General features: G+C 41.3%; 1 protein-coding gene across 1 annotated transcript in view; it reads right to left on the reverse strand.

The window, feature by feature from the left end:
* The window catches only part of LOC106581697 (G-protein coupled receptor 39), a 34,514-nt gene extending 13,932 nt beyond the window's left edge, over positions 1 to 20,582 (reverse strand). The window contains exon 1 of the mRNA XM_014163936.3: positions 19,233 to 20,582. Coding sequence (XP_014019411.1) covers positions 19,233 to 20,019 — 787 coding nt within the window. The 5' untranslated portion in view covers positions 20,020 to 20,582. The remainder of the gene's footprint in view (positions 1 to 19,232) is intronic.
* Between the last annotated feature and the right edge of the window lie 3,661 nt (positions 20,583 to 24,243).

The following is a 24,243-nucleotide window of genomic DNA, read 5'->3' on the forward strand; positions in this document are numbered from 1 at the left end:
TGTTTGTTTTGTGACACACTTCTTTTCAGAACGCTGGTTTTCCTGTAATTTAATCCTCCTGTTTATGATAGTTTTTGCCCGCCTCACTAACGACGCCTTTTGCCTATTCCCTGCCTGTACCTTAGCCTATCGGATTTCCTGTTATCAACCTATTGCCTAATCTCCCGGATGACGCTACTCGCCTTTTCCCTGCCTGTACTGTTGCTTTGTTGTGTATGACCTTCTGCCTACCCCTGGACCCAGCTACCTGCCTCCTCCTGTGGTCCTTTACAATATACACCTGCTGCGCCCTGCGCTTGAAACCAGCTCTCTGTCTCCCATCGTGTTCATTACACTAGCTTGATAAGACAGTACTGTGCAATATCAACGAGCCCTCACTGCTGCTCGATCAGTCTACTTTTTTAACTTAATAAAACTTAATAAAAACAATATTAACATTTATTTTTGATACTGTCGCAAAGCTAACTAAAAAGCTGCATCCCCCAAGATAGGATGGCCTTCACTTCAGCAGTGATGAATTCATTAATTTCTTCGACGAAAAGATCATGATTATTAGAAAGGAAGTTACGTACTTCTCTTAGAATCTGCATATTAATCCAAAACTGAGTTGTCCTGAGTCTGCACAGAAGTGCCAGGATCTAGGATCAGTAGAGACACTGAAGTTTTTTTATCCTGTATCTCTCGACACATATATGAAAATAGTCATGGCCTCTAAACCTTCCAGCTGCCTACTGGACCCTATTCCAACTAAACTACTGAAAGAGCTACTTCCTGTGCTTGACCCTCCTATGTTGACGATAATAAACGGCTCCCTATCCTCCATATGTGTACCAAACTTGCTAAATTTGGCAGTAATAAAGCCTCTACTGAAAAAGCCAAACATTGACCCGAAATTTATTAAAAAGCTGTTGCGCAGCAACTTAGTGCCTTCCTGAAGACAAATCATGTATATGAAATGCTCCAGTCTGGTTTTAGACCCCATCATATTACTGAAACTGCGCTCACGAAGGTGATAAATTACTTTTTAATGGCTTCAGACCAAGGCTCTGCACCTGTGCTCGTAATCTTAGACCTTAGTGCCGCTTTTGACACCATCAATCACTTTATTCTCTTGGAGAGATTGGAAACCCTAATTGGTCTACACGGACAAGTTCTTGCCTTCTTTTGATCTTATCTGTCAGAAAGATATCAGTTTGTCTCTGTGGATGGTTTGTCATCTGACAAATCAATTGTACGTTTTGTTGTTCCTCAAGGTTCCGTTTTAATTAAGACCACTAATGTTTTCACTATATATTATACCTCTTGGTGATGCCATTCGGGAACACAAGGTCAATTTCCACTCCTATGCGGACAACACACAGATGTATATTTTGATGAGATATGGTGAAGCCCCAAAATTGCCTACCCTGGAAGCCTGTGTTCAGACATAAAGAAGTGGATGGCGACAAATGTTTTGCTTTTAAACTCGGACAAAACAGATATGCTAGTTCTAGGTCCCAAGAAACAAAGATATCTGCTGTTTGATCTGACAATTAATATTGATGGTTGTATAGTCGTCTCAAATAAAACTGTGAAGGATCTTGTCGTTACTCTGGACCCTGATCTCTCTTTTGATGATCATATCAATAATATTTAAAGGGCCGATATTTTCCATCTTCGTAACATAGCAAAAATCATTTTTGTCCAAAAATGATGCAGAAAAGCTTATCCATGCTTTTGTCACTTCTAGATTAGACTACTGCAATGCTCTACTCTCTAGCTCTAGCTACCTGGATACAGCACTAAATAACCTTCAGTTTGTGCTAAATACAGCTGCTAGAATCTTGGCTAGAACCAAAAAATGTGATCAAACTACTCCATTGCTAGCCTGGCTTCCTGTTAAGGTGAGGCTGATTTCAAGCTTTTACTGCTAACCTACAAAGCATTACATGGACTTGCTTCTACCTATCTCTCTGATTTGGTCCTGCCATACATACTCACGCTATGGTCACCAGACACAGGCCTCCTTATTGTCCCTTGAATTTCTAAGCAAACACCCGGAGGCAGGGCTTTCTCATATAGAGCTACATTTTCATGGAATGGTCTGCCTATAGATGTGGGAGACGTAGACTCGGTTTTGACCTTTAAGTCTTTACTGAAGACTCATCTCTTCAGTAGGTCATATGATTGAGTGTAGTCTGGCCCAGGGGTGAGAAGGTTAACGGCAAGGCACTGGAGTGACGAACCACCCTTGCTGTCTCTACCTGGCCGGCTCCCCTCTCTCCACTGGGATTCTCTACCTCTGATCCTGTTAAGGGGGCTGAGTCTGGCTTACTAGTGCTCTTCGATGCCATCCCTAGGAGGGGTGCGTCACATCGTGCCAGGCTTTTTTTGCTATACTCAACTTGAGTGGGTTGAGTCACTGATGTGATCTTCCTGTCCGGTCTTGCGCCCCCTTGGGCATGTGCAGTGGAGGAGATATGCGTGGGCTATAATCAGCCTTGTCTTAGGTTAGTAAGTTGGTGGTCTGTTGATATTCATCTATTCATGTGGGGAATGTGCTTTGGCAAAGTGGGTTGGCGCTGTTCGGGGGTAACGTCGGAGAGGGCCACAGTGTCCCCTGACCCCTCGTCTCAGCCTCCAGTATCTATGCTGCAATAGTCTATGCGCTGGGGGGCTAGGGTCAGTCTGTCCTATCTGGTGAAATTCTCGTGTCTTATCTGGTGTCCTATCTGAACTTAATTATTCTCCTCTCTCTCTCTTATTCTCCCACTCTCTCTCTGACTCTCTCGCTGTCTCTCTCTCAGTTCTAGGACCATGCCTCAGGACTATCTGACCTGATGACTCCTGGCTGTCCCCATCCCCAGTCCACCTGGTCATGCTGCTGATCCAGTTTCAACTGTTCTGCCTTCGGCTATGGAACCTTGACCTATTCATCGTACGTGCAACTTTGTCCCGGACCTGCTGTTTTCGACCCTCTCTCTCTAACCCTCCCTCCCTCTCTTTCTCTGTCTTTGCCACACTTGCTGTCTCGACCTCTGAATGCTCAGCTATGAAACCAACTGGTATTTACTCCTGATGTGCTGACCTGTTGCATCCTCTACAACCACTGTGATTATTATTTGACCCTGCTTGTCATCTTTGTTTGAACATCTTGCACAACGATCTGGCCTTAATAGCCATGTACTCTTATAATCTCCACCTGGCACAGTCAGCAGACTAGCCACCCCTCAGAGCCTGGTTCCTCTCTAGGCAGTTTTTCCTAGCCACAGTGCTTTACATCTGCATTGCTTGCTGTTTGGGGTTCTAGGCTGAGTTTATAAATAAATGTGATTTGATATTCTATTACAGACACCTTAATAATAATAATAATACATTGTGCTTATAGCGCTTTTCATTACAATCTCAAAGCGATTTAAGCAACACAAAAATAAAGCATACTTTGAAACCCTATTATGTGAGCTAAACATAAAAAAAGAAAAAATTCCTTAAAGTATATTTGTTTGAGATTACTAATGTTACTGTCCCCACAAAAAAATACATGTATTTCTTCCCTTGAAACATTTAATTGAAATACTGTAGAATTCCATTCATTCCCATGTAGAACTGTTCCTACTGGGGAGTACCAATATGGCCGACTGGTGGCTTCAAAGCCTCTCAATGGCCAATACATAGGATCAACAAACCAGGGTTTATATACATCACTGGTCTGACCACAAGACAGAGACTACTATGGTGACACACCGAATGCGTTTGATGGATTGAGGGAAAAGAGCAGGAGTAAATCTAAGCTATGTCTTCCAATGGTGCGACTGCTGTCAGCATCCAAAGATTATCCAACTTGAATACTCGCTTGCCGGTAGGATGACAGCAGTGCTGTAGCCTACGGGTGGTGCGCATTGACATGAATTACACTGCTGCTCTCTCATTCAGGGCTCTATTGAATTCGCAACGCGGAAGTTCAGCTTTACAGCGGGATTGAAATTTAAAGGCAACTGTTCTACTTTAGCGGAGACTGCATTCACGGTAAATGCTGCATATGTCGGCTCAATCGGAAATTACCTTTATATTTCCATTGTGGAATCTGTAACGCTGAAGCATTACAGATTGAATAGAGCCCTTAGCTATTTGCGCCTTACTGATTGTAGTTGTTGTGGATGGCTGTTCACAAATGTACACAGAGTGTACAAAACAATCACATTTACATAAGTATTCAGACCATTTACTCAGTACTTTGTTGAAGCACCTTTGTCAGCGTTTACAGCCTTGAGTCTTCTTGGGTGTGACGCTACAAGCTTGGCACACCTGTATTTGAAGAGTTTCTCCCATTCTTCTCTGTAGATCCTCTCAAGCTCTGTCAGGTTGGATGGGGAGCGTCGCTGCACAGTTATTTTTAAGTCTGTCCAGAGATGTTCAATTGCGTTCAAGTGTGGGCTCTGGCTGGGCCACTCAAGGACATTGAGACATGTCTCAAAGCCACTCCTGCATTGTCTTGGCTGTGTGCTCAGGGTCCTGTCCTGTTGGAAGGTGAACCTTCATCCCAGTCACGAGGTTCTGAGCACTCTGGAGCAGGTTTTCTTTAAGGATCTCTCTGTGCTTTGCTCCGTTCATCTTTCCCTCTATTCTGACTAGTCTCCTAGTCCCCGCCTCTGAAAAACATCCCCACAGTGTGATGCTGCTACCATCATGCTTCAACGTTGGGATGGTGCCAGGTTTCCTCCAAACGTGACGCTTGGCATTCAGGCCAAAGAGTTCAATCTTGCTTTCATCAGACCAGAGAATCTTGTTTCTCATGGTCAGAGTCATTTAGGTGCCTCTTGGTAAACTCCAAGCGGGCTGTCATGTGCCTTTTACTGAGGAGTAGCTTCCGTCTGGCCACTCTACCATAAAGGCCTGATTGGTTGAGTGCTGCAGAAATGGTTGTCCTTCTGGAAGGTTATCCCATCTCCACAGAGGAACTCTGGAGCTCTGTCAGAGTGACCATCGCGTTCTTGGTCACCTCCCTGACCAAGGCCCTTCTCCCCCGATTGCTCAGTTTGGCCGGGCGGCCAAGATCTAGGAAGAGTCTATTTTTTGATAACCTTCCCCAGATCTGTGCCTCGACACAATTCTGTCTCGGAGCTCTATGGACAATTCCTTCGACCTCATGACTTGGTTTTTGCTCAACTGTGGGACCTTATATAGACAGGTGTGTGCCTTTCCAAATTATGTCCAATCCAATTGAATTTACCACAGGTGAACTCCAATCAGGTTGTAGAAAACATCTCAAGGATGATCAGCAGAAACAGGATGTACCTGAGCTCAATTTCGAGTCTCATAGCAAAAGGTCTGAATACTTATGTAAATAAAGTAATTATTTTTACATTTTATTTTATACAATTGCAAAAATTTCTAAAAACCTGTTTTCGCTTATTTAGTATGGGGTATTGTGTGTAGATTTATGAGGCATTAAAAAAAAAATCTATTTCAGAATATGTCTGTAATGTAACAAAATGTGGAATAAGTCAAGGGGTCTGAATTCTTTCCCGAATGCACTGCATATGTGGTAATTTCATGGTATCCAATTGGTAGTAGTTACAGTCTTGTCTCATCGCTGCAACTCCCGTACGGACTCGGGAGAGGCGAAGGTCAAGAGCCATGTGTCCTCCGAAACACAACCCAACCAAGCCGCACTGCTTCTTGACACAATGCACATCCAACCCGGAAGCCAGCCGCACCAATGTGTCGGAGGAAACACCGTACACCTGGCGACCTGGTCAGCGTGCACTGCGCCCGGCCTGCCACAGGAGTCGCTAGTGCGCGATGAGACAAGGATATCCCTGCCGGCCAAACCCTCCCTAACCCGGACAACACTGGGCCAATTGTCGCTGCCCCATGGGCCTCCTGGTCGCAGCCGGGTGCGACAGAGCCTGGGCTCGAACCCCGAATCTCTGGTGGCACAGCTAGCACTGCATGCCTTAGACCACTGCGCCACCCGGGAGGCCGTATATGTGTATTTTAACCCAATAATGGTTGAAGTGAAGAAGTTTAAGATGCCTATCAGTCATTGTTTTTGAGACTATTGGACAGCCAGTGAAAAATGCGCTCTTGCAACAGCTGCATAGTGCGGATCCAAGGCTATCGAATAAAAGTTTGAGGGATTTCCTCCCTTCTAAACTTCTCAGTGGTATTGTGATCCACATACTGTCAAAAATGACCTCGAGTGGGGCTTTTATTGCTCAATCTAATTCGTGCTGAACAGACTTAAAGCTTGTGCACTTTTGATACACTTAAACAGCTGCAAATGATCAAGTTATCAAAGTTTTAACAAAAAAACATAAACAAAATGCCGATAGCAAATACAGCATATGGCATTAATAATAAAAGCTCAATCAGACCTCCATGACAACAAAAACAACAGAGTAGGGCAGGCCAATAAGTCCTTTGCTGACTAAATTCACTCCATGGTAGTCAGCATATAAATCCTTTGTTTTTGGGTTATGTTCAGATAAAACAATTTGGCTATTCTATAATTACATATTTTCCATATCCTATTCTTGAAGATCAAGGGCTATTCAATGACTTGGAATGATGGAAATCTCACAGACTTTGTTTTTTTTATGTATTATGTTTTTTTAATCATATAGTACAAGCAATGGGTTAGAAAAAGCCTCCATAACCAACCCATAAAGTAATGCAACATCCATTTAGGGCCAGCTATGAAACTCTTAACATTGATTTGTCCTGCAATAGATGTCGTTCAATTAGTAATATACATTTTTGTCTTCTTCTAAAGCGTCTTAAAGGGAGAGTAATCTAAAAGTAAAGTAATCAGATTACGTTACTGAGTTTGGATAATCCAAAAATTACGTTACTGATTACAATTTTGGACAAGTAACTAGTAACTGTGAGGGATTACATTTAGAAAGTAACCTACCCAAACCTGCACACCATAGGGTGGTGGTGGGAGGAGTTATAGGAGGACAGGCTCATTGTAATGGTTGGAATGGAATTAATGGAACGGAGTCAAAAGTGGTTTCATGCCCGTAAATATGGACAATATGCCAAGCTACTAATTAGAAAACAATTAAAGCTGATTATTCAACCAATTCATTCCATGTCTCTTCTGTAATTGGAATCTCTGATTGAGCCTTTCGTTTCTATTGTGTGGCCAGACATCGCTCTGTGGTGGTTACACCACTATTGTTACATACTGCAAACAAGTTATAAAACCTGTAAGCAAATGTGAGGTGTAGAGATGCATGCAAATAACAGTTGGTGTTTCGGCCCTAAAGTTTGTAAGTGCTTGAGTATCACAGTGTAATAAAAAGCATAATATGATATAAAACAGCAAACTCACTGTGTGGTCGCCTGCCTGCCTGCCTGCCTGTCTGTCTGGGGAAGATATGTCTTCATTATATCTAAGTCCATGGATCCAGTAAGGACACTTATAAGCCTGGGAAAATCTCCAGTCTTTTTCAAGTCTGTCAGTCATAAATGTACTGGCTGCCCTTCCTACCGCGTGTGAGCAAATTAATTAGCTAACTTCATTCATTCCGAAGAGGATATTAGTGATATTGCGCTAATCTTTTAAGAGATTTTCTCACACAACTGTTTGTTTTGATAGACCATCACTTTTTGTTCTCTTTATGTTGCATCTTTTCTCCAGACTTACTCAAGCAATGATACTGGACTGCAACGTCCAGAGGCAAACAGAGTTTCTACATTTGCTTTGGCCATGTCGAAAATCTGTCTTGCCTACTACTTACTAAAACGGCATACTGTGCTGTGTAGTAATCGTGCTACATATTATTTAGAATGTAATGCTTAGCAAAAAAACGAATACAGCTAGCAACAAATATCAACATGCTACTGATATTTTGAATCTAGTCCGCAATTTAATTGATTCCCGCCATATGTTCGTTTTGGGAACCCGTCCCCTTCTCTGATTATCAGCTGTTTTGAAACATGTGGGTCTGGAAAGATGATTCTCTTATTTTATAGTGTGCAGTGAATTTTATTTGATGAATAGCCAAAATGAGTATGACATCCTGGCATTTAAAACATACTAAATTTTTCAAAATTCACGCTACAAAACGTTCTATTTTTGCATACCCGATATGCCTACTATTCAGAACGAAAGTACTGGTATTTGGATACGGCCTGTGTGATTTCTTCGGAAGAATCACTAGGCATTGGAAAATTTCAGAATCAGATCTGAAAAGACTGGTAGTGCCATGTCATAAAAGATAATGTCATACCACATTAAATAGTGTTTTTAATCCAGTTTACAACTGGCATAGTAGGCAGGATGTGACTATATAAAAGGTATAATGACAATACTGTCTCATTACAATGCTACAAAGCTGTTTTGCCTCAAGCCAATTGAGCTTCCGTGGATTCGGTGGTGCAGCTATATAAAGAAGGGGTACCGGTAGTATCTATGTCATAGGACCACCAATCATGGCTACTGGCAGGACACTGACACTAACTACCTCACACCTCCAAATGAACAGAGAGGAGTAGGGCTCTGTATTAATCATGCTAATGCTGTAGAGGGAACCTGGGCCCTGGCTTGCATTGGTTTTACCCTGATTAAAACAGGAGGCCCATAACAATGCTTTATGGAAAACAATGACTGCGGGTTGCTGCAGTCCAGAGCAAAAAGAAGAATGCCTCCCTTGCTCCATCCATTCATCTCTCAATATGACTCATACTGGTCCTCAAGGCATTTTACAGCTGAGTGGCAGTAAGGAACAGATTCTTATTTCCAGGTCATTTCACAGTCACAGCCTGAAGGTGGAAGGGATGGCAGGAGCGAGAGAAGGAAAGAAATAAAGAGTGGATAAAAGTTGTTTGTAAGTTTCTGGACATCTTGCAAGATGCTTCTGATATGCCAACTGAGAAGCTAAAGGCATACAACACACCTTTTGTCTGTTTAAAGCTTTGACTTCCAGAAGTGCTCTGGTAGGTATGATAAATCTCAACAATAAAGCACTAGGACTAATTGAACATGCCAACAGAAAAATTAGCAAACACTGCTCAATGCTAAGCTAATAACATTGTGGACTGTTCCATGATGTTACCTGTTGCATGACTGGAGCTGGCCATCTGCCTCTCTTGAACATATGGATGTGTTTAGTCTCTATTATTTATTCCATCATATCTGACTAGACGAGATTGATATTCTCAAAAATCGACCCACAAAGGAAAAGGACTGAATCATCTCTAGGAAAATCACAGCAGGTATACAGGACCCTCCCTTAAAAGAGAATATTAACATATAAGTGTATGCGTCGCCTTTAACAAGTAATGCTTTTTTTCTCAAAAAGTTAGGGGTCAAAATGATTGACACCCCATATTTCAATACCTTTTAATTCCTTACCTTGCTTGGATAACGACCCTGAGCGTTTTTCTCAAATGAGTTGGAGAACACATTGGGAGGGATTTTAGACCATTCCTCCATACAGAATCCTTCCAGATCCTTGATATCCTTTGTCTGCGCTTATGGACTGACCTCTTTAATTCAAACCACAGGTTTTTAGTGGGTGTCAAGTCTGGATACTGAGAGGGCCAATTATCAATTTCTTTGTCGATTTTTGATTTTTGCTTGGAGTTATTGTTTTGCTGGAATAACCAGTTGCGGCCAAGTTTCAGCTTCCTGGCAGAGGTAGGGTTGCAAAGGAAGGGTATATTACTGGAAATGTTATACGTTTATAAGTAAACTACGAGAATGATGGTAACTTTCAAGGAATATATGGAATTTTATTAGAGGACATCTAGTGGCCTTTTTGGATACTTCAGAATTTCACTGGTGTCTGTAATTATCTCTGGCCCTCTGTGTGACCTTATCACATGTACAATATATACAGTACCAGTCAAAAGTTTGGACACACCTACTCATTCAAGGGTTTTTCTTAATTTTTTACTATTTTCTACATTGTAGAATAATAGTGAAGACATCAAAAGTATGAAATAACACATATGGAATCATGTAGTAACCAAAAAAGTGTTAAACAAATGTTATATTTGAGATTCTTCAAAGTAGCCACCCTTTTCCTTGATGACAGCTTTGCACACTCTTGGCATTCTCTCAACCAGCTGGAATGCATTTCAGTTGACAGGTGTGCCTTGTTAAAAGTTAATTTGTGGAATTTCTTCCCTGTACTATACTCTACTCTAAGATTTGGTCTTGTGGTCTTGTTTGGGGGCTGAAATCATTAAAATAATTGCCAGTGTGTTGAACAATACCCAAATATGCAAAAGAGGGATATTGCATATTTCTACCTTAGTGTACCTATTCAGGATACATCACCATGAAGAGAATGACATTCATATCCATAATTATGCATTTCTGTATAGTACAGATTAGGGACCCATGATGTAATTCTGTTACCTTAATTCTGTTACCGGATGTAAATCCACTTTGCCTACCGTAGTTCAATAACCAAAACAAACGTTTTCTAACTTAAGGTGTCATGTCATCGCTGACACCTCATTATTTCTGCAGACATCTTTGAATCCTAATTCGGAGCAGATATTTAACAGAGTTTTTGGAAAACGTGGTTGCATAAAAAACTGAGGGAGATTTTAACGTAATTCTGTTACCAAATTTGCATCTGCACAGTGTGGTGGATGAATCAGAATTAGTTAGGTAACATAGATGATTAAGATGTTTTATTAGTATAATATGCTTATGTGAGATACTTGTCATTAGAAAGTGTCCTTTGGACTCTGGTGTCTTTCAGTTGCACGTTTCCCTTAGCTGGGGCTCTGTCACTTGGGGCCCAGAGAGGGGAGAGGTCAGACTTATTTTTTATATGTGAATGTGTCTTTACCTATTCTTAAACCATGTGAAGGGATGGCGTGATTAATGGGGAACCAATGACTTGTCTCCACAATGTCTGTGAGCAAGTCACACCCTCCTTTTCTTTATTGTGGGGAGGTTTATGGTAGTGTCTGGGACCATTGTATGTCCTCTCTTAGATCTCGCACTTATCCTGTGATAGTATATGGCCTAGAGGGTCACTCCCCCCAGTGAGCTTGTCCAGGAGTGGGGTCAAGAGGGGGTTTGCTTGAGATGGGAGTATCTAGAGTTGACAATTGATATATGCCATTGGATGAAATGGTGTTTTTGTTCTATGAAGTACCAGGGACGAGATTAGAACCTCGTCATTAGGGATCAAACTGAACAATAATTTATAGCGAATGCTATCTGGCTGTAGATACTCCTCTCCAAAGTAAACAGTCTTTCTTTGTGAACCATTCCTAAATGTCTGTGGTTTGTCATGTCAAAGGGGGGTGGATATTTGCTATAAAATATCTCAGTAGCCATTGTGTTGGAACCTTCCTGGTTCATTCGAGAGAGTGCATCATTGAAGGTCAAGTGCTTTTGCAAAAGTATCTTAAGTATTAAAGATGTAGTTTAACTCGGACTGGTGTGTTTGTAACTCTCCTCATTTGGTAATGCAGAAATTAGCCACCACAACAGTTCTTCCAGTACATGAATTTTTGTGACATTTTCTGTGTAAATTGTTCAAAGTAGTCCTTGTACATAGGGTTGTATGGTTTGTTAAACTTTGAAATCATTGGGTTGTTGTTTAGCATACATTTTAAATGGAAAAATCTGAGTCTAAGTGTAATTTTGCTACCGTGGAATTGCCCTTTACTATAAAAATAAGAATGTTGAAGCCACCAACTGAGAAGAGAAAGGAATCAAACCAACCACTCTGTATGTCTATGCCTCAAAGCACTTACAGCTTTCACCACTCCACATCTCTATCTGACTAGTGTGAGATAATACACAGAAAGAGAATGTTCACATCAGGACACGTGACAAAGGCTAAAGGCGGCAAAACAAAATGTATATTCGTTTCAGATATGCAAGCTGTCGTGACTGACCAAAAATATCTAAAGCAATTAACCTTGTGTCCTAGCTGTGATTTGTAGGCAACTTAACGAGGTGGCACACTGCTTTTAATTACTCTCCAAAATCAGTCGGATCGAGATTAAAAGTTATTTTGGAGGTAAAGTGGCACAGTGACAGGGGCGTGACTCGCCCTTTCAGAGATAATTGACAACGGTGATTACCACAGCTGGGTTTTTTTCAGTGAGCTAGTCGAATAACCACTTACAGATATATTTTGACTACTCTCACCATCTGAGCTCTTATATAGGCCTTGCCTATACAGTACACTGAGTGTACAAAACATTAAGAACACCTGCTCTTTCCATGACATAGACTGACCAGGTGAAAGCTATGATCCCTTATTGATGTCACGTGTTAAATCCACTTCAATCAGTGTAGATGAAGGGAGGGCAAGACAAAATATTTCAGCAACTCAATATTACGAAGGTGTTCTTAACGTTTTGTACGCTCAGTGTATACTGTAGGTTCACTACTATCATCCCAAAGGCATTTAACCATATTGGACCAGTAGTAAACAAGTTTGCCTACGAGCTGGGAGAACTGCATTCGAAACCTGCATGCAGCATTGCGCTTTTACCATTCACTACAATATTGTCATGTCAGCTTGATTAACTTTAGTTGAAATCCTAGCAGAGAAATACACCATGATACACAAAGCTAAAACATATTTAAATATGTAGGTCTCCTGTAGAAGGATGTCACTTTGAGTTATAAAAAAAAAATCAACGCAAGCACAAAGTTGACCCTAAATTCAATAACACTCAATAACACATAGGAAAATGGTGCAATGCATCTCTGAATATATTGCTGCTGCACTTCCTTGTCTCTCAATATTAAGCAGTTATGAATTTTATAGTAGCTGAGAGTGATATGATAATTGTATGATGCTGAGGTGAGCGAGGAAGAGCCAGGTGAAGTAGATTGATTAAAATAAGCTGGAGGCAATGGCACCCATTTTTTTACCCATGGCCATCATTTGCACTGAGGGTCTGTGCAGTGGCTCTTGTAATATTCCAATTTCTTAATATTGCTTAGTTGCACTTAAGCTGTAAATCAGCAGAACTTGTTGGATTCAGTATCTTTCTAATTAGCTATGGATCATTTGATTGTTTTGCACTTTGATTAATGGGGATGAAAGGTACAGATTAAGGCTATTGTAGGCCTATGTATCACCCATTTGAAATTAAACAAATTACTATATACTGTTATCAACTAATATACAGTACATAGGGCTGTATATATGCCTACATCTTAGTAAAGTAGGCCTAGAAAAAGACACCTAATGATAACATTCACACAAATACATAAGCCTACACATGCATAGACAATTTATATTTTTCAATTGAAGTTTATTATAGGGAGTTTATTATATCTATTATATCTTCTGGTTAAAAGCAGTTGTGATAGTACATTAGTCAATGTTAGTTTATAGGAGCAGAGTAAACCAAGTCCCTCAACCACTCAACACAAAACAAAGTGATACAGCACAAAAAAGCATTCTGAATGATCGATGTGTTTACAACGTAAGAGACAAGAATCAACATCTTTGCACAAGGCAAAATGACATGCAAAAAAGTCCAACAAATTCTACTAAAGAACACAAACTTGGAAGCTTTTTCCCGTGCATGAGCTTGACAGAGTAAATTATTTTGCGTATTAGTGGAGAATACTAATGGAAAACTGTTTTGCTCCGGTGCTGTAAATCAAATATACTGAAAACACAGGGGGAATACATGGTCATGACTTTGCAAATATGGCCTATGACTTTTTTTCTGTGTGTGTGTGTATTTTTAGTTTTCTTGCTATTTAAGAGTTAGGCTAACATTAACCCCATTAACCATTTGCAACATATAGGCAGGTAAAGGAACAATGAAACAGTGCTCTTCCATGCATTCATTTCAAGGTATGGAACTATATGACTGAACTACAGTATCACTGTAAAAACCTGCTGAAAAGTGGCATAAAATCCTTTTCTAATTTGGTTAAGTGGGGTTTTGCATATTCTTGACTCAATTTCTTTGTCACACATAGCTGTGATTTGCCTGCTGTTCTCTCTCAAGCGGGGGACATTAGTCTGATTGAGTGTCTGTTGTAATCTGAATGAGAACAACTGTTCATCTCTGATCTCCACTTGAGACACGAGTGGTGCTTTTCGAACAATCTCAGAGTTCATCAGTCCTAACAAACGTAAGGTCCCGTGTGGCTCCGTTGGTAGAGCATGGTGTTTGCAACGCCAGGGTTGTGGGTTCGATTCCCACGGGGGACCAGTGCGGAAAAAATTTATGAAATGTATGCATTCACTACTGTAAGTCGCTCTGGATAAGAGCATCTGCTAAATTACGTAAATGTAAACACAGGTTTTGTTCAAAGATTAGCTTTCCTGTGAAGTTGATCAGACAGCAATTCATGCAACATACTGTAGGCTACAATAATTGAGTGTATACTACTGTAATTTAATTTATACTCATAAAATACCATTCTCTTAAAAGTGAAACAGTACAATTAGACTTGCTAGATTAATCCAAAGTAAACATGCCCAATCTAAGACGACTCCAAAATAAATATATTACAAGGACTACACCGAACTCATTGACAAAGTGAGATGTGTCAAAGAAGCATGACGAATGTACAGATCATCACTTAAAATGGGTTCCAGGTAATTCATCCCCCCATGTCCATCCAACATACTCGTCAGGAGTATGAGTCCAAGAAAAAAGCCTAAATAATGAAAACAATGGCTTAATTTGCTATTAACTCTGCAACTCTTCCAACTATTAACTTCTTTCACAACTGCCACCAGTTCGGCCCCAAAACATTTACAACAAAGATTATGTTGACATAGTACAATAAAGTTGTGGAAAGTTGATGGGTTATATTTAGGATAATGTTTTACAGCCTTGTGATTATTATTTATTATTACTAATAATATATTATTTTATATATTTTACATCTTATGGAAACGTCACGTAGTGCATCCAAATTCCGATATATTTGCCTATTAACTTATGATTGGTTTATTATACTTAGAATAAATTAAAGCTGGTGTAAATTTTATATTGTCACCCTAGTCTGTGTAGTAACTTACTTATAAGCAATATTATCTCTACTAACACTGATAATATACTGAACAAAAATATAAACGCAACATGTAAAGTGTTGGTCCCATTTTTCATGAGCTGAAATAAAAGATTCCAGAAATTATCCATTTGCAAAAAAAGCTTATTTCTCTCAAATGTTGTGCATACATTTGTTTACATCCCTGTTAGTGAAGTAAACAAGATAATCCATCCACCTGACAGGTGTGGCAAAAAAGAAGCTGATTAAACAGCATGATCATTACACAGGTGCACCTTTTGCTGGGGACAGTAAAAAGCCACTCTAAAATGTGCAGTTTTGGGAAAGACTGTAAAAAGGGAGAGCAGATGGTACAAATCCTGACAGGCTAAATCATGCCACAGATGTCTCAAGTTTTGAGGGAGCATGCAATTGGCATGCTGACTGCAGGAATGTCCACCAGAGCTGTTGCCAGAGAATTTAAAGGTAATTTCTTTACCATAAGCTGCCTCCAACGTCGTTTTATAGAATTTGGCAGTAGGTCCAACTGGCCTCAAAACCGCAGACCACGCGCAACCACCAATGCCTAGGACCTCCTGCGGGATCATCTGAGACCAGCCATCCTGACAGCTGATGAAACTGGGTTTGCACAATCGAAGAATTTCTTCACAAACGGTCAGAAATCGTCTCATGGAAGCTCATCTGCGTGCTCGTCGTCCTCACCAGGGTCTTGACCTGATTGCAGTTCGGCGTTGTAACCGACTTCAGTGAGCAAATGCTCACCTTCGATTGCTACTGGCATGCTGGAGAAGTGTGCTCTTCACGGATGAATCCCGGTTTCAACTGTACTGGGCAGATGGCAGACAGCGTGTATGGTGTTGTGTGGGCGAGCGGTTTGCTGATGTCAACATTGTGAACAGAGTGCCCTATGGTGGTGGTGGGGTTATGGTAAGGGCAGGCATAAGCAATGGACAACGAACACAATTACATTTTATCGATGGCAATGTGAATGCACAGAGACGTTTCAGCATGAAAATGCATGGCCCCATGTCGCAAGGATCTGTACACAATTCCTGGAATCTGAAAATGTCCCAGTTCTTCCATGGCCTGCATACTCACCAAACATGTCACCCATTAAGCATGTTTGGGATGATCTGGATTGACATGTACGACAGCGTATTCCAGTTCCTGCCAATATCCAGCAACATCGCACAGCCATTGACGAGGAGTGGGACAACATTCCACAGGCCACAATCAACAGCTTGATCAACTCTACGCAAAGGAGATGTTATTCACTGCATGAGGCAAATGCTGGTCACACCAGATATGGACTGGTTTTCTGATCAACGTCTCTACTTTTTTTAAGGTATCTGTGACCAACAGATGCATATCTGTATTCACAGTCATGTGAAATCCATAGATTAGGGCCTAATGAATTTATATCAATTGACTGATTTCCTTATATGAACTGTAACTCAGTAAAATCTTTGAAATTGTTGTATGTTGCGTTTATATTTTTATTCAGTGTAGTAAGATACCGGTAAGAAAACCCCAACCTGTTTCAAAAGGTCGTTATCAATAAAAAAGTCACAATAGCGTTCGATTTGGCTGCTGGGGGGAAAGGAGACCCCCAACTCCATTAAAACCATTGACAACTATGTGCCGTTTTCAAGGGATTGTTAAATAAATCGTAGAACTATTTGGTTTTAATATCATCACCTCTTGAAGAGAATAGTCAGAAGTACACAGTCCTGATTGAAATATAAAAATGATAAAATGAATAAAATAATAATAAAATATACTATTATATTTTGTATAATGCATGTGATATGTGCACATATGAGTGAGCTTGGGGGAAGCTGCTAATAAATGCATATTTTTTGCTAAATTAGCTGTACAAGTTTAGGATAAGGTTTCAATAGAGGATGCAACTCTTAAAACCAATGTGCTACTGTACATCAATGTGTCTTGTATTAATACAGTAAAAGCACAAGCGTTTGATACGACAGCATCTTGTTACAGGTAAAGTGGCTAGAAATGGGAGCATTGCACCCTCTACTCAAATCAGCAGGCTGGTTGCATTAGTTATTCTCTCACATTAGCCTAGTCCGTGAAAAACACTGTTGTAGACTGGCTGAGGAATTCTTCCTTCCCCAACTTACTGGGAGACTGATAAATTACTGAAGCTACTGGCTAAATTGCAGTCAAGCTAATGGAACATTATGTAGTCGAGCCCTTTCTAATGAAAAGGGGGAGCAGATGGTACAAATCCTGACAGGATAAATCATCCCACACAATAAAGACTAGATGAGACAATGGGGGTTTTATGACCACCCCCGTAGCAAATTTGGGCGGAAGCCCAGACTAGAATTTTACCCAAGACCAGCAACCATCAACCAGGGACTGTTTTACAGTCTTTCCCAAAATGGCACTTACTCCATGACACTGTTTATTTATTTTGATCATAGACTGGTACATAGGCTAACTACATTCTGAGTGGAATACAAACTCAAGCATGCTGTTGCAAAACTAGCTGCTGAATACAACCGCACCACTCTGAAAACAAATGCACAGTGAGACCTGTCACTTGTCAAGAGGCAGCAGACCAGCTAGGCGCTGAAATCTATACCTTGCAATCAGTTGAAACACAGCTCTTCAGGCACCACTCAATGATCAATACCTTCAAGTAGTGATCACTGGGCTAGTAGTGGAATGGAAGCCGAGATGGCACCACCAATTGTGGAGATTGCTGTCGCCTGAAAGGGCTGTGATGGGATTTAGGAATGGAGAAGCCTTAGGATAAACAGGTACAAGGTAACTAAAGAGAATACTAATTTCTAATGTGAATACAATGATGATTTAGCATGGCTAGTTTACAAGCTTACACAATATGGTTAGCTTGGATGCTACTGTAGGCATAGGCTACATTGGATTTCTTAGAATATTGGACATCCTGCAAACAGATTTAGTTGCATAATTTATAATAGATGACTGGACAAATATGCAAGATATGTTTTCTGCATTTTAAATATTAATATTTCCACTCTGAATGGGTCGAATAGGTGGTTGAGAAGAGAAGAGAGCAGTTATGAGGAGATATGAGGTTAACAATTCTCCGTATACATTATCAAGTGCCAAATTGAAGTAAATCTGCCCATTTTCATTTAGATTACACAACAAGTACCCCCATAGAGAACTACTGAATCAGTAATTTCATACATTATGTTCACATTGGCTTCCGATTCTCTTTGCCATGCGGTAATATTTGCTGTTGGGATAAACTATAGCCTGGAAACTCTGTAACCAATTTAGAGCAAACACTTTACATTTAAGTACATGCTGATTTGACTGCATGCAGCCGCACATATTAATCCTCTAGACATTTGTTAACCTCTACGGGATCGGTGTCCTTTCAAATGGTATCAAGAATATGCATATCCTTGCCCGATCCAACATCTCTGGAGAGACCTGAAAACACCTGTGCAGCGACGCTCCCCATCCAACCAGACTGAGCTTGAGAGGATCTGCAGAGAAAAATGGGAGAAACTCCCCAAATACAGGTGTGCCAAGCTTGTAGCTTCATACCCAAGAAGACTCGAGGCTGTAATTGCTGCTAAAGGTGCTGAGTAAAGGGTCTGAATAGTTATGTAAATGTAATATTTCAGTTAGTTATTTTTAATACATTTGCAAAAATGTCTAAAAACCTGTTTTTGCTTTGTCATTATGGGGTATTGTGTGTAGGGGGAAAAAATGAGGGGGAAAAAAACTATTTAATCCATTTTCGATTAAGGCTGTAACGTCACAAAATGTGGAAAAAGTTCAGGGGTCTCAATACTTTCCGAATGCACTGTATTTCTTTCCACATGTGAAATCAATATAACATGACCAAAACAAGGAATGTTCTTTGTGTGAGTTCCCTTGAGATTATCTGTGGACGGTAATGGCACAGACCACCCCAAACAGAAGACGTGTGTGAAATCAATCATTTGAATGGTCATAACATTTCAAAATGGTTTGTTTCAACATGTGTCTTGTGGAGTCAATCAGAGGTTGGGGCCCAGAGTGGTGTTTCCACTGTTAGGTAAACAAAGGTGAAGTCGGACAGACATATCTCAACAACTCCAGTTGGAATGCAATGGTGTACACCCCCTTTGTAACACAAACATGCACACACACACACACATTGTGGCCACCAGCTGGCTTAACAAAATGTATCAACATCCATTCCAAATTGCAATCGGTAACATTTTAGATATTTTGGGTAGAGTGTATACTGTAAGTGTTAACATACCTAGAAAAAGTATGGTTTGCTTCTTGGCTGCTTTGACCCGGGCACTCTCGTGTTTTGGCGTGCCCTCTGCTCCGTTGACCCCTCCTCCCATGGGCCTCATGGTTTTCTGAAGGACCAGGATCATGCCTCGACACATGACCCCAACACTGACCAGCACCACCATGTACACAATGAACGCCACAAAGATACTGGCCCTGTACACCCCCCACCGCTCCCTCAGGTTGGTGCAGAATGTCAGGTTCTGGACCGGCCCAACGTCTGGCTCTATGACGTGGCCCTCCATTCCCGTGGTGAACAGCAGAGGGATAGCCACGAACACGGACGTGACCCAGGCGAGAGCAATGAGGCCCCCCGTTCGCTCTCCTGCCAGGGCCTTAAAGCGGAATGGGTGGCAAATGGCCATGTAGCGTTCAAAGCTGAGTGTCGCCACGTTCAAGATGGTGGCATAACTGCAGGCTTCGAACAGGAAATTGTAGATCTTGCAGGAAGCGTCACCCGAGGTGGAGGTGAAGGGGAACCACGTGGCGCTGTAGAGCTCCACGGGCATGCCTATGAGGAGGACCAGAAGGTCAGAGCACGCCAGGCTCACCAGGTGGTCCGTCACGTACTTCTGCATGTAGCCATTATGCTGCAGCACCTGCATCACCTGGATGGTGACTCCATTACCCACAATGCCTGTGAGCAGGATGAGGCTGTACAGGACGGTGAGGAAGATTTTAATGGCATAGTTGGGCTCCAGCTCTTTCCAGTCTTTCTCCTTAGAAATCTCGGCCTCCACCTCATTCATAGTAACGGATTTATCTGTTAGAGTTTCGATTTCCAAATATATACTTTTTTTTAAAGCTTTTCAGATCAGCAGGGCAGAGTCTTTGTAATGGATTCCAAGAGGAAATCCAATCCAAACAGCCAGGGAGAAATGTATTTTTCAGAGATAAAATAATAGATTTCAGACTCCGTCTAAAACTGATTGATTCCAAAAGTAGATTATCCCACGTTTGTTGCGACACAACACATTTCTCACCACGGACCACTTGGTTGCCCAGATAAACTATATCACAGAAGAAGATTAGGATCCCATTAGCCATACCAGAAAGTTTCTTCCTCGTTTCAGGTTTTCCGAGAAACACCCCTGTGAATAAGCCCTCAAAGTGGCAGGACTTGAGTTTTGTAGGCAGCCATAGGTCGTCCGTACAGTTCTTCTTCCAGAAAGTGGATTTACATGGCTTGGACCATGCTTCAAGCAGCACTCTGACAGCAGGCACTGATCTCCTCCCTCCTACTAGTTAAACATTAAACTTCAGAGCAGGGGAGATAGATCACAGCCCTGTTCTGTTATCACTACTCAAGTTTAGTATGGCTCTACTTCAAGGTAAAGGGTGATTGTGTGTGGGCGGGACAAGGGTTACTACGCATCTCTTTAGTCATACAGAGGTGTTACTTACCCTAAGATTATCACCTCCCATTTGGGTGAATACACTTTAGCCTATATGTAGAGTAGACTACGGGCCAGAACAACTCAACTAAGGTCATGTCGTTATTCTTAGGCTTATTTACATACATTTAAAATATACTGAACAAAGATATAAACGCAACATGCAACAACTTCAAAGATATTACTGAGTTACAGTTCATATGAGTAAATCAGTCAAATGAAATAAATTCATTAGGCACTAATCTATGGATTTCACATGACTGGGGGGGAAAGAAATGGGCCTCACAATGGGCCTCAGGATCTCTTCAAGGACCAAAAGTATGTGGCCACCTGCTTGTTGAACATCTCATTCCAAAATCATTGGCATTAATATTGAGTTGCCCGCTTGGCATTGCATATGGTGATCTTAGGCTTGTGTGTGGCTGCTCGGCCACGGAAACCCATTCCATGAAGCTACCAGGGAACAGTTATTGTGCTGAAGTTGCTTCCAGAGGCAGTTTGGAACTTGGTAGTGAGTGTTGCAACCGAAGATAGACTATTTTTTTTAGGCTACATGCTTCAGCACTTGGCGGTCCCATTCTGTGAGCTTGTGTGGCCTACAACTTCGCGGCTGAGCCGTTGTTGCTCCTAGACGTTTCCACTTCACAATAACAGTACTTACAGGTGACCGGAGCAGCACTAGCAGGGCAGAAATTTGACAAACTGACTTGTTGGAATGGTGGCATCCTATGATGGTGCCACATTGAAAGTCACTGACCTCTTCAGTAAGGCCATTCTACTGCCAATGTTTGTCTAGGGAGATTGCATGGCTGTGTGCTCAATTTTATGCACCTGTCAGCAACATCAGAAAACTGATCGCCCACACGACGCCATACACATGGTCTGTGGTTGTGAGGCCAGTTGGATGTACTGCCAAATTTTCTAAAACAATGTTGGAGGCGGCTTAAGGTAGAGAAATGAACATTCAATTCTCTGGCAACAGCTCTGGTGGACATTCCTGCAGTCAGCATGCCAATTGCACGCTCCCTCAAAACTTGTTGTGTGACAAAACTGCACATTTTAGAGTGGCCTTTTATTGTGCATATGGAACATTTATGGGATCTTTTATTTCAGCTCATGGGACCAACACTGTACATGTTGCGTTCATATTTTTGTTCAATGTAGAATTTACAAGTGACTGACACGCTTTCACGTACCCTCTTATTTTCTAGTGGTCCGCGGTTGCTCTGTGTAGTTTTACTAATATATTTGAGAAAAGTTTATTGCAGTGAATTTGATCTATGACCTAATAAGTAAGATACATTATCTTTGAGTAGCAGCCAGGGACACAAGTCCCACTTTTTAATAGAACACTTTCTACTTGGTGTTGTTGCATTATCTACTGACCAGTGCTTGAAATAAATTGTTTATTTGAAAACATTGCCCTGACTGAGGTTAGAACATTCAGCTTTTTTTCAGCGTGAGTGTGGTGCTTTTTACCTGAATTCTTTGTATTATCTTGTTACCAGAACAACACTATTGACTTTACTCGACTAGTGCTTGAAATAAGTTGTGTTTCTTAGAAAACATTGGCCTGACAGACATGACAATTACATTAAGAGGAAAGGATCAACAGACAGAGGATTTTATCTTTTATTTGTAATGCTGGCTGCCATGGTTAAAATGAACACAGGACATTGAATGCTACCTGAATTGACTCAGAAAAGTAACATAAATAGGCCTACACCATCACAGCCATGTAAAACACCCAGGTGTGTGTGTGTGTGTGTGTGTGTGTGTGTGTGTGTGTGTGTGTGTGTGTGTGTGTGTGTGTGTGTGTGTGTGTGTGTGTGTGTGTGTGTGTGTGTGTGTGTGTGTGTGTGTGTGTGTGTGTGTGTGTGTGTGTGTGAGCGCGCTGGTGCCATTGGATAGCCAGATTATCTAGTGTCCACAGCAACATTATTATTCTCTACCAGTTCTTGTGGTGTACTGTGGTCTTAGTCATGCTCTCACTAACCCCCTCTCCCCTGCCTGATGCTCTAGGACCACAGCTGAGTTATCTTGCAAATTCAGCAGGCCCATGGCGTAAAATAGGCTATTAGAAGCGCCATCTTTCTTCTGATTACGTATCGTTAATGCCATCTTTGGTGTGCTTTATCAATGCACAAGCACTTTTTTCCCCATTCCTATCGATACATTTTTATTAAATGTCCAATGCAGCTTTTTTTATCTCAATATCAAATTATTTCTGCGTAACAATTAAGTACCCTACTGACTGTTTTAAATTAAAACGGTAAAAAATAAAATAACTTCTTAGCAAAGAGAAATTTCTCAAGCAACAATTTTGCTAGAACTGTCTGGGAGTGGTCTGAGTGGGGAGGGGAAAACTGAATACTAGCTGTTGTTGGCAGAGAGGTCCGTAACTCTCTTTCTTATTGGTTTATTAACAAGTGGTGTCACCAGGCAGGCCAAAACTACATCCCACCAGGCAGTCATTTCAAACAGCTCTTACAGGGCATTATCATAATTTTCACAATTTCCCAGTATTAGTCCAACCTCATAGTGTGTAAGTATATATCTATAGGCGTCACTACAGGCCCTGGTTCGATTCCAGGCTGTATCATAACCGGCCATGATTGGGAGTCCCACAATTGGCCCAACGTCGTCCGGGTTAGGGTTTGGCCGGGGTAGGCCGTCATTGTAAATAAGAATTTGTTCTTAACTGACTTCCCTAGTTAAATAAAGGTTAAATAAATAAAATGAATATAGAAAACATCACATTTTTTGGGACTGCACTTGGCCGTTAAGTCATACAAAAGTTTTACTCTGCATTAAGTTGGAAATGCATGCTGTTAATACTAAATGTGTATTTGCAAGAGGAAGCGACGCAGGTACAGAGGACAAAGAGCCGGATGCCTGGTCAGGTCCCGAAAAAGGCGAGTGGGAAAGCTGCCGTTACCGTCAACACTACTCGCCAACGTGCAATCATTGGACAATAAACTAGACGTGGTACGATCACAAATATCCTACCAACGGGACAACAAAAACTGTAATATCCTATGTTTCACGGAATCGTGGCTGAATGACGACATGGATATTCAGCTAGCGGGATATACGCTGCACCGGCAAGATAGAACAGCACACTCCGGTAAGACGAGGGGGGGCGGTCTGTGCATATTTGTAAACAACAGCTGGTGCACGAAATCTAAGGAAGTCTCTAGATTTTGCTCGCCTGAAGTAGAGTATATTGTGATAAATTGCAGGCCACACGACTTGCCTAGAGAGTTTTCAGCTATACTTTTCATGGCTGTTTATTTTCCACCACAGACAGATGCTGGCACTAAGACCGCACTCAGTCAGCTGTATAAGGAAATAAGCAAACAGGAAACCACTCACCCAGAGGCGGCCCTCCTAGTGGCCGGAGACTTTAATGCAGGGAAACTTAAATCAGTTCTACCAAATTTCCATCAACATGTTAAATGTGCAACCAGAAGGAAAAAATTCTAGATCACCTGTACTCCACACACAGAGATGCGTACAAAGCTCTCCCTCGCCCTCCATTTGGTAAATCCGACCACAACTCTATCCTCCTGATTCCTG

This window comes from Salmo salar, chromosome 21, assembly GCF_965601325.2.
Source record: "Salmo salar chromosome 21, fSalSal1, whole genome shotgun sequence".
Classification (NCBI taxonomy): Eukaryota; Metazoa; Chordata; class Actinopteri; order Salmoniformes; family Salmonidae; genus Salmo; species Salmo salar.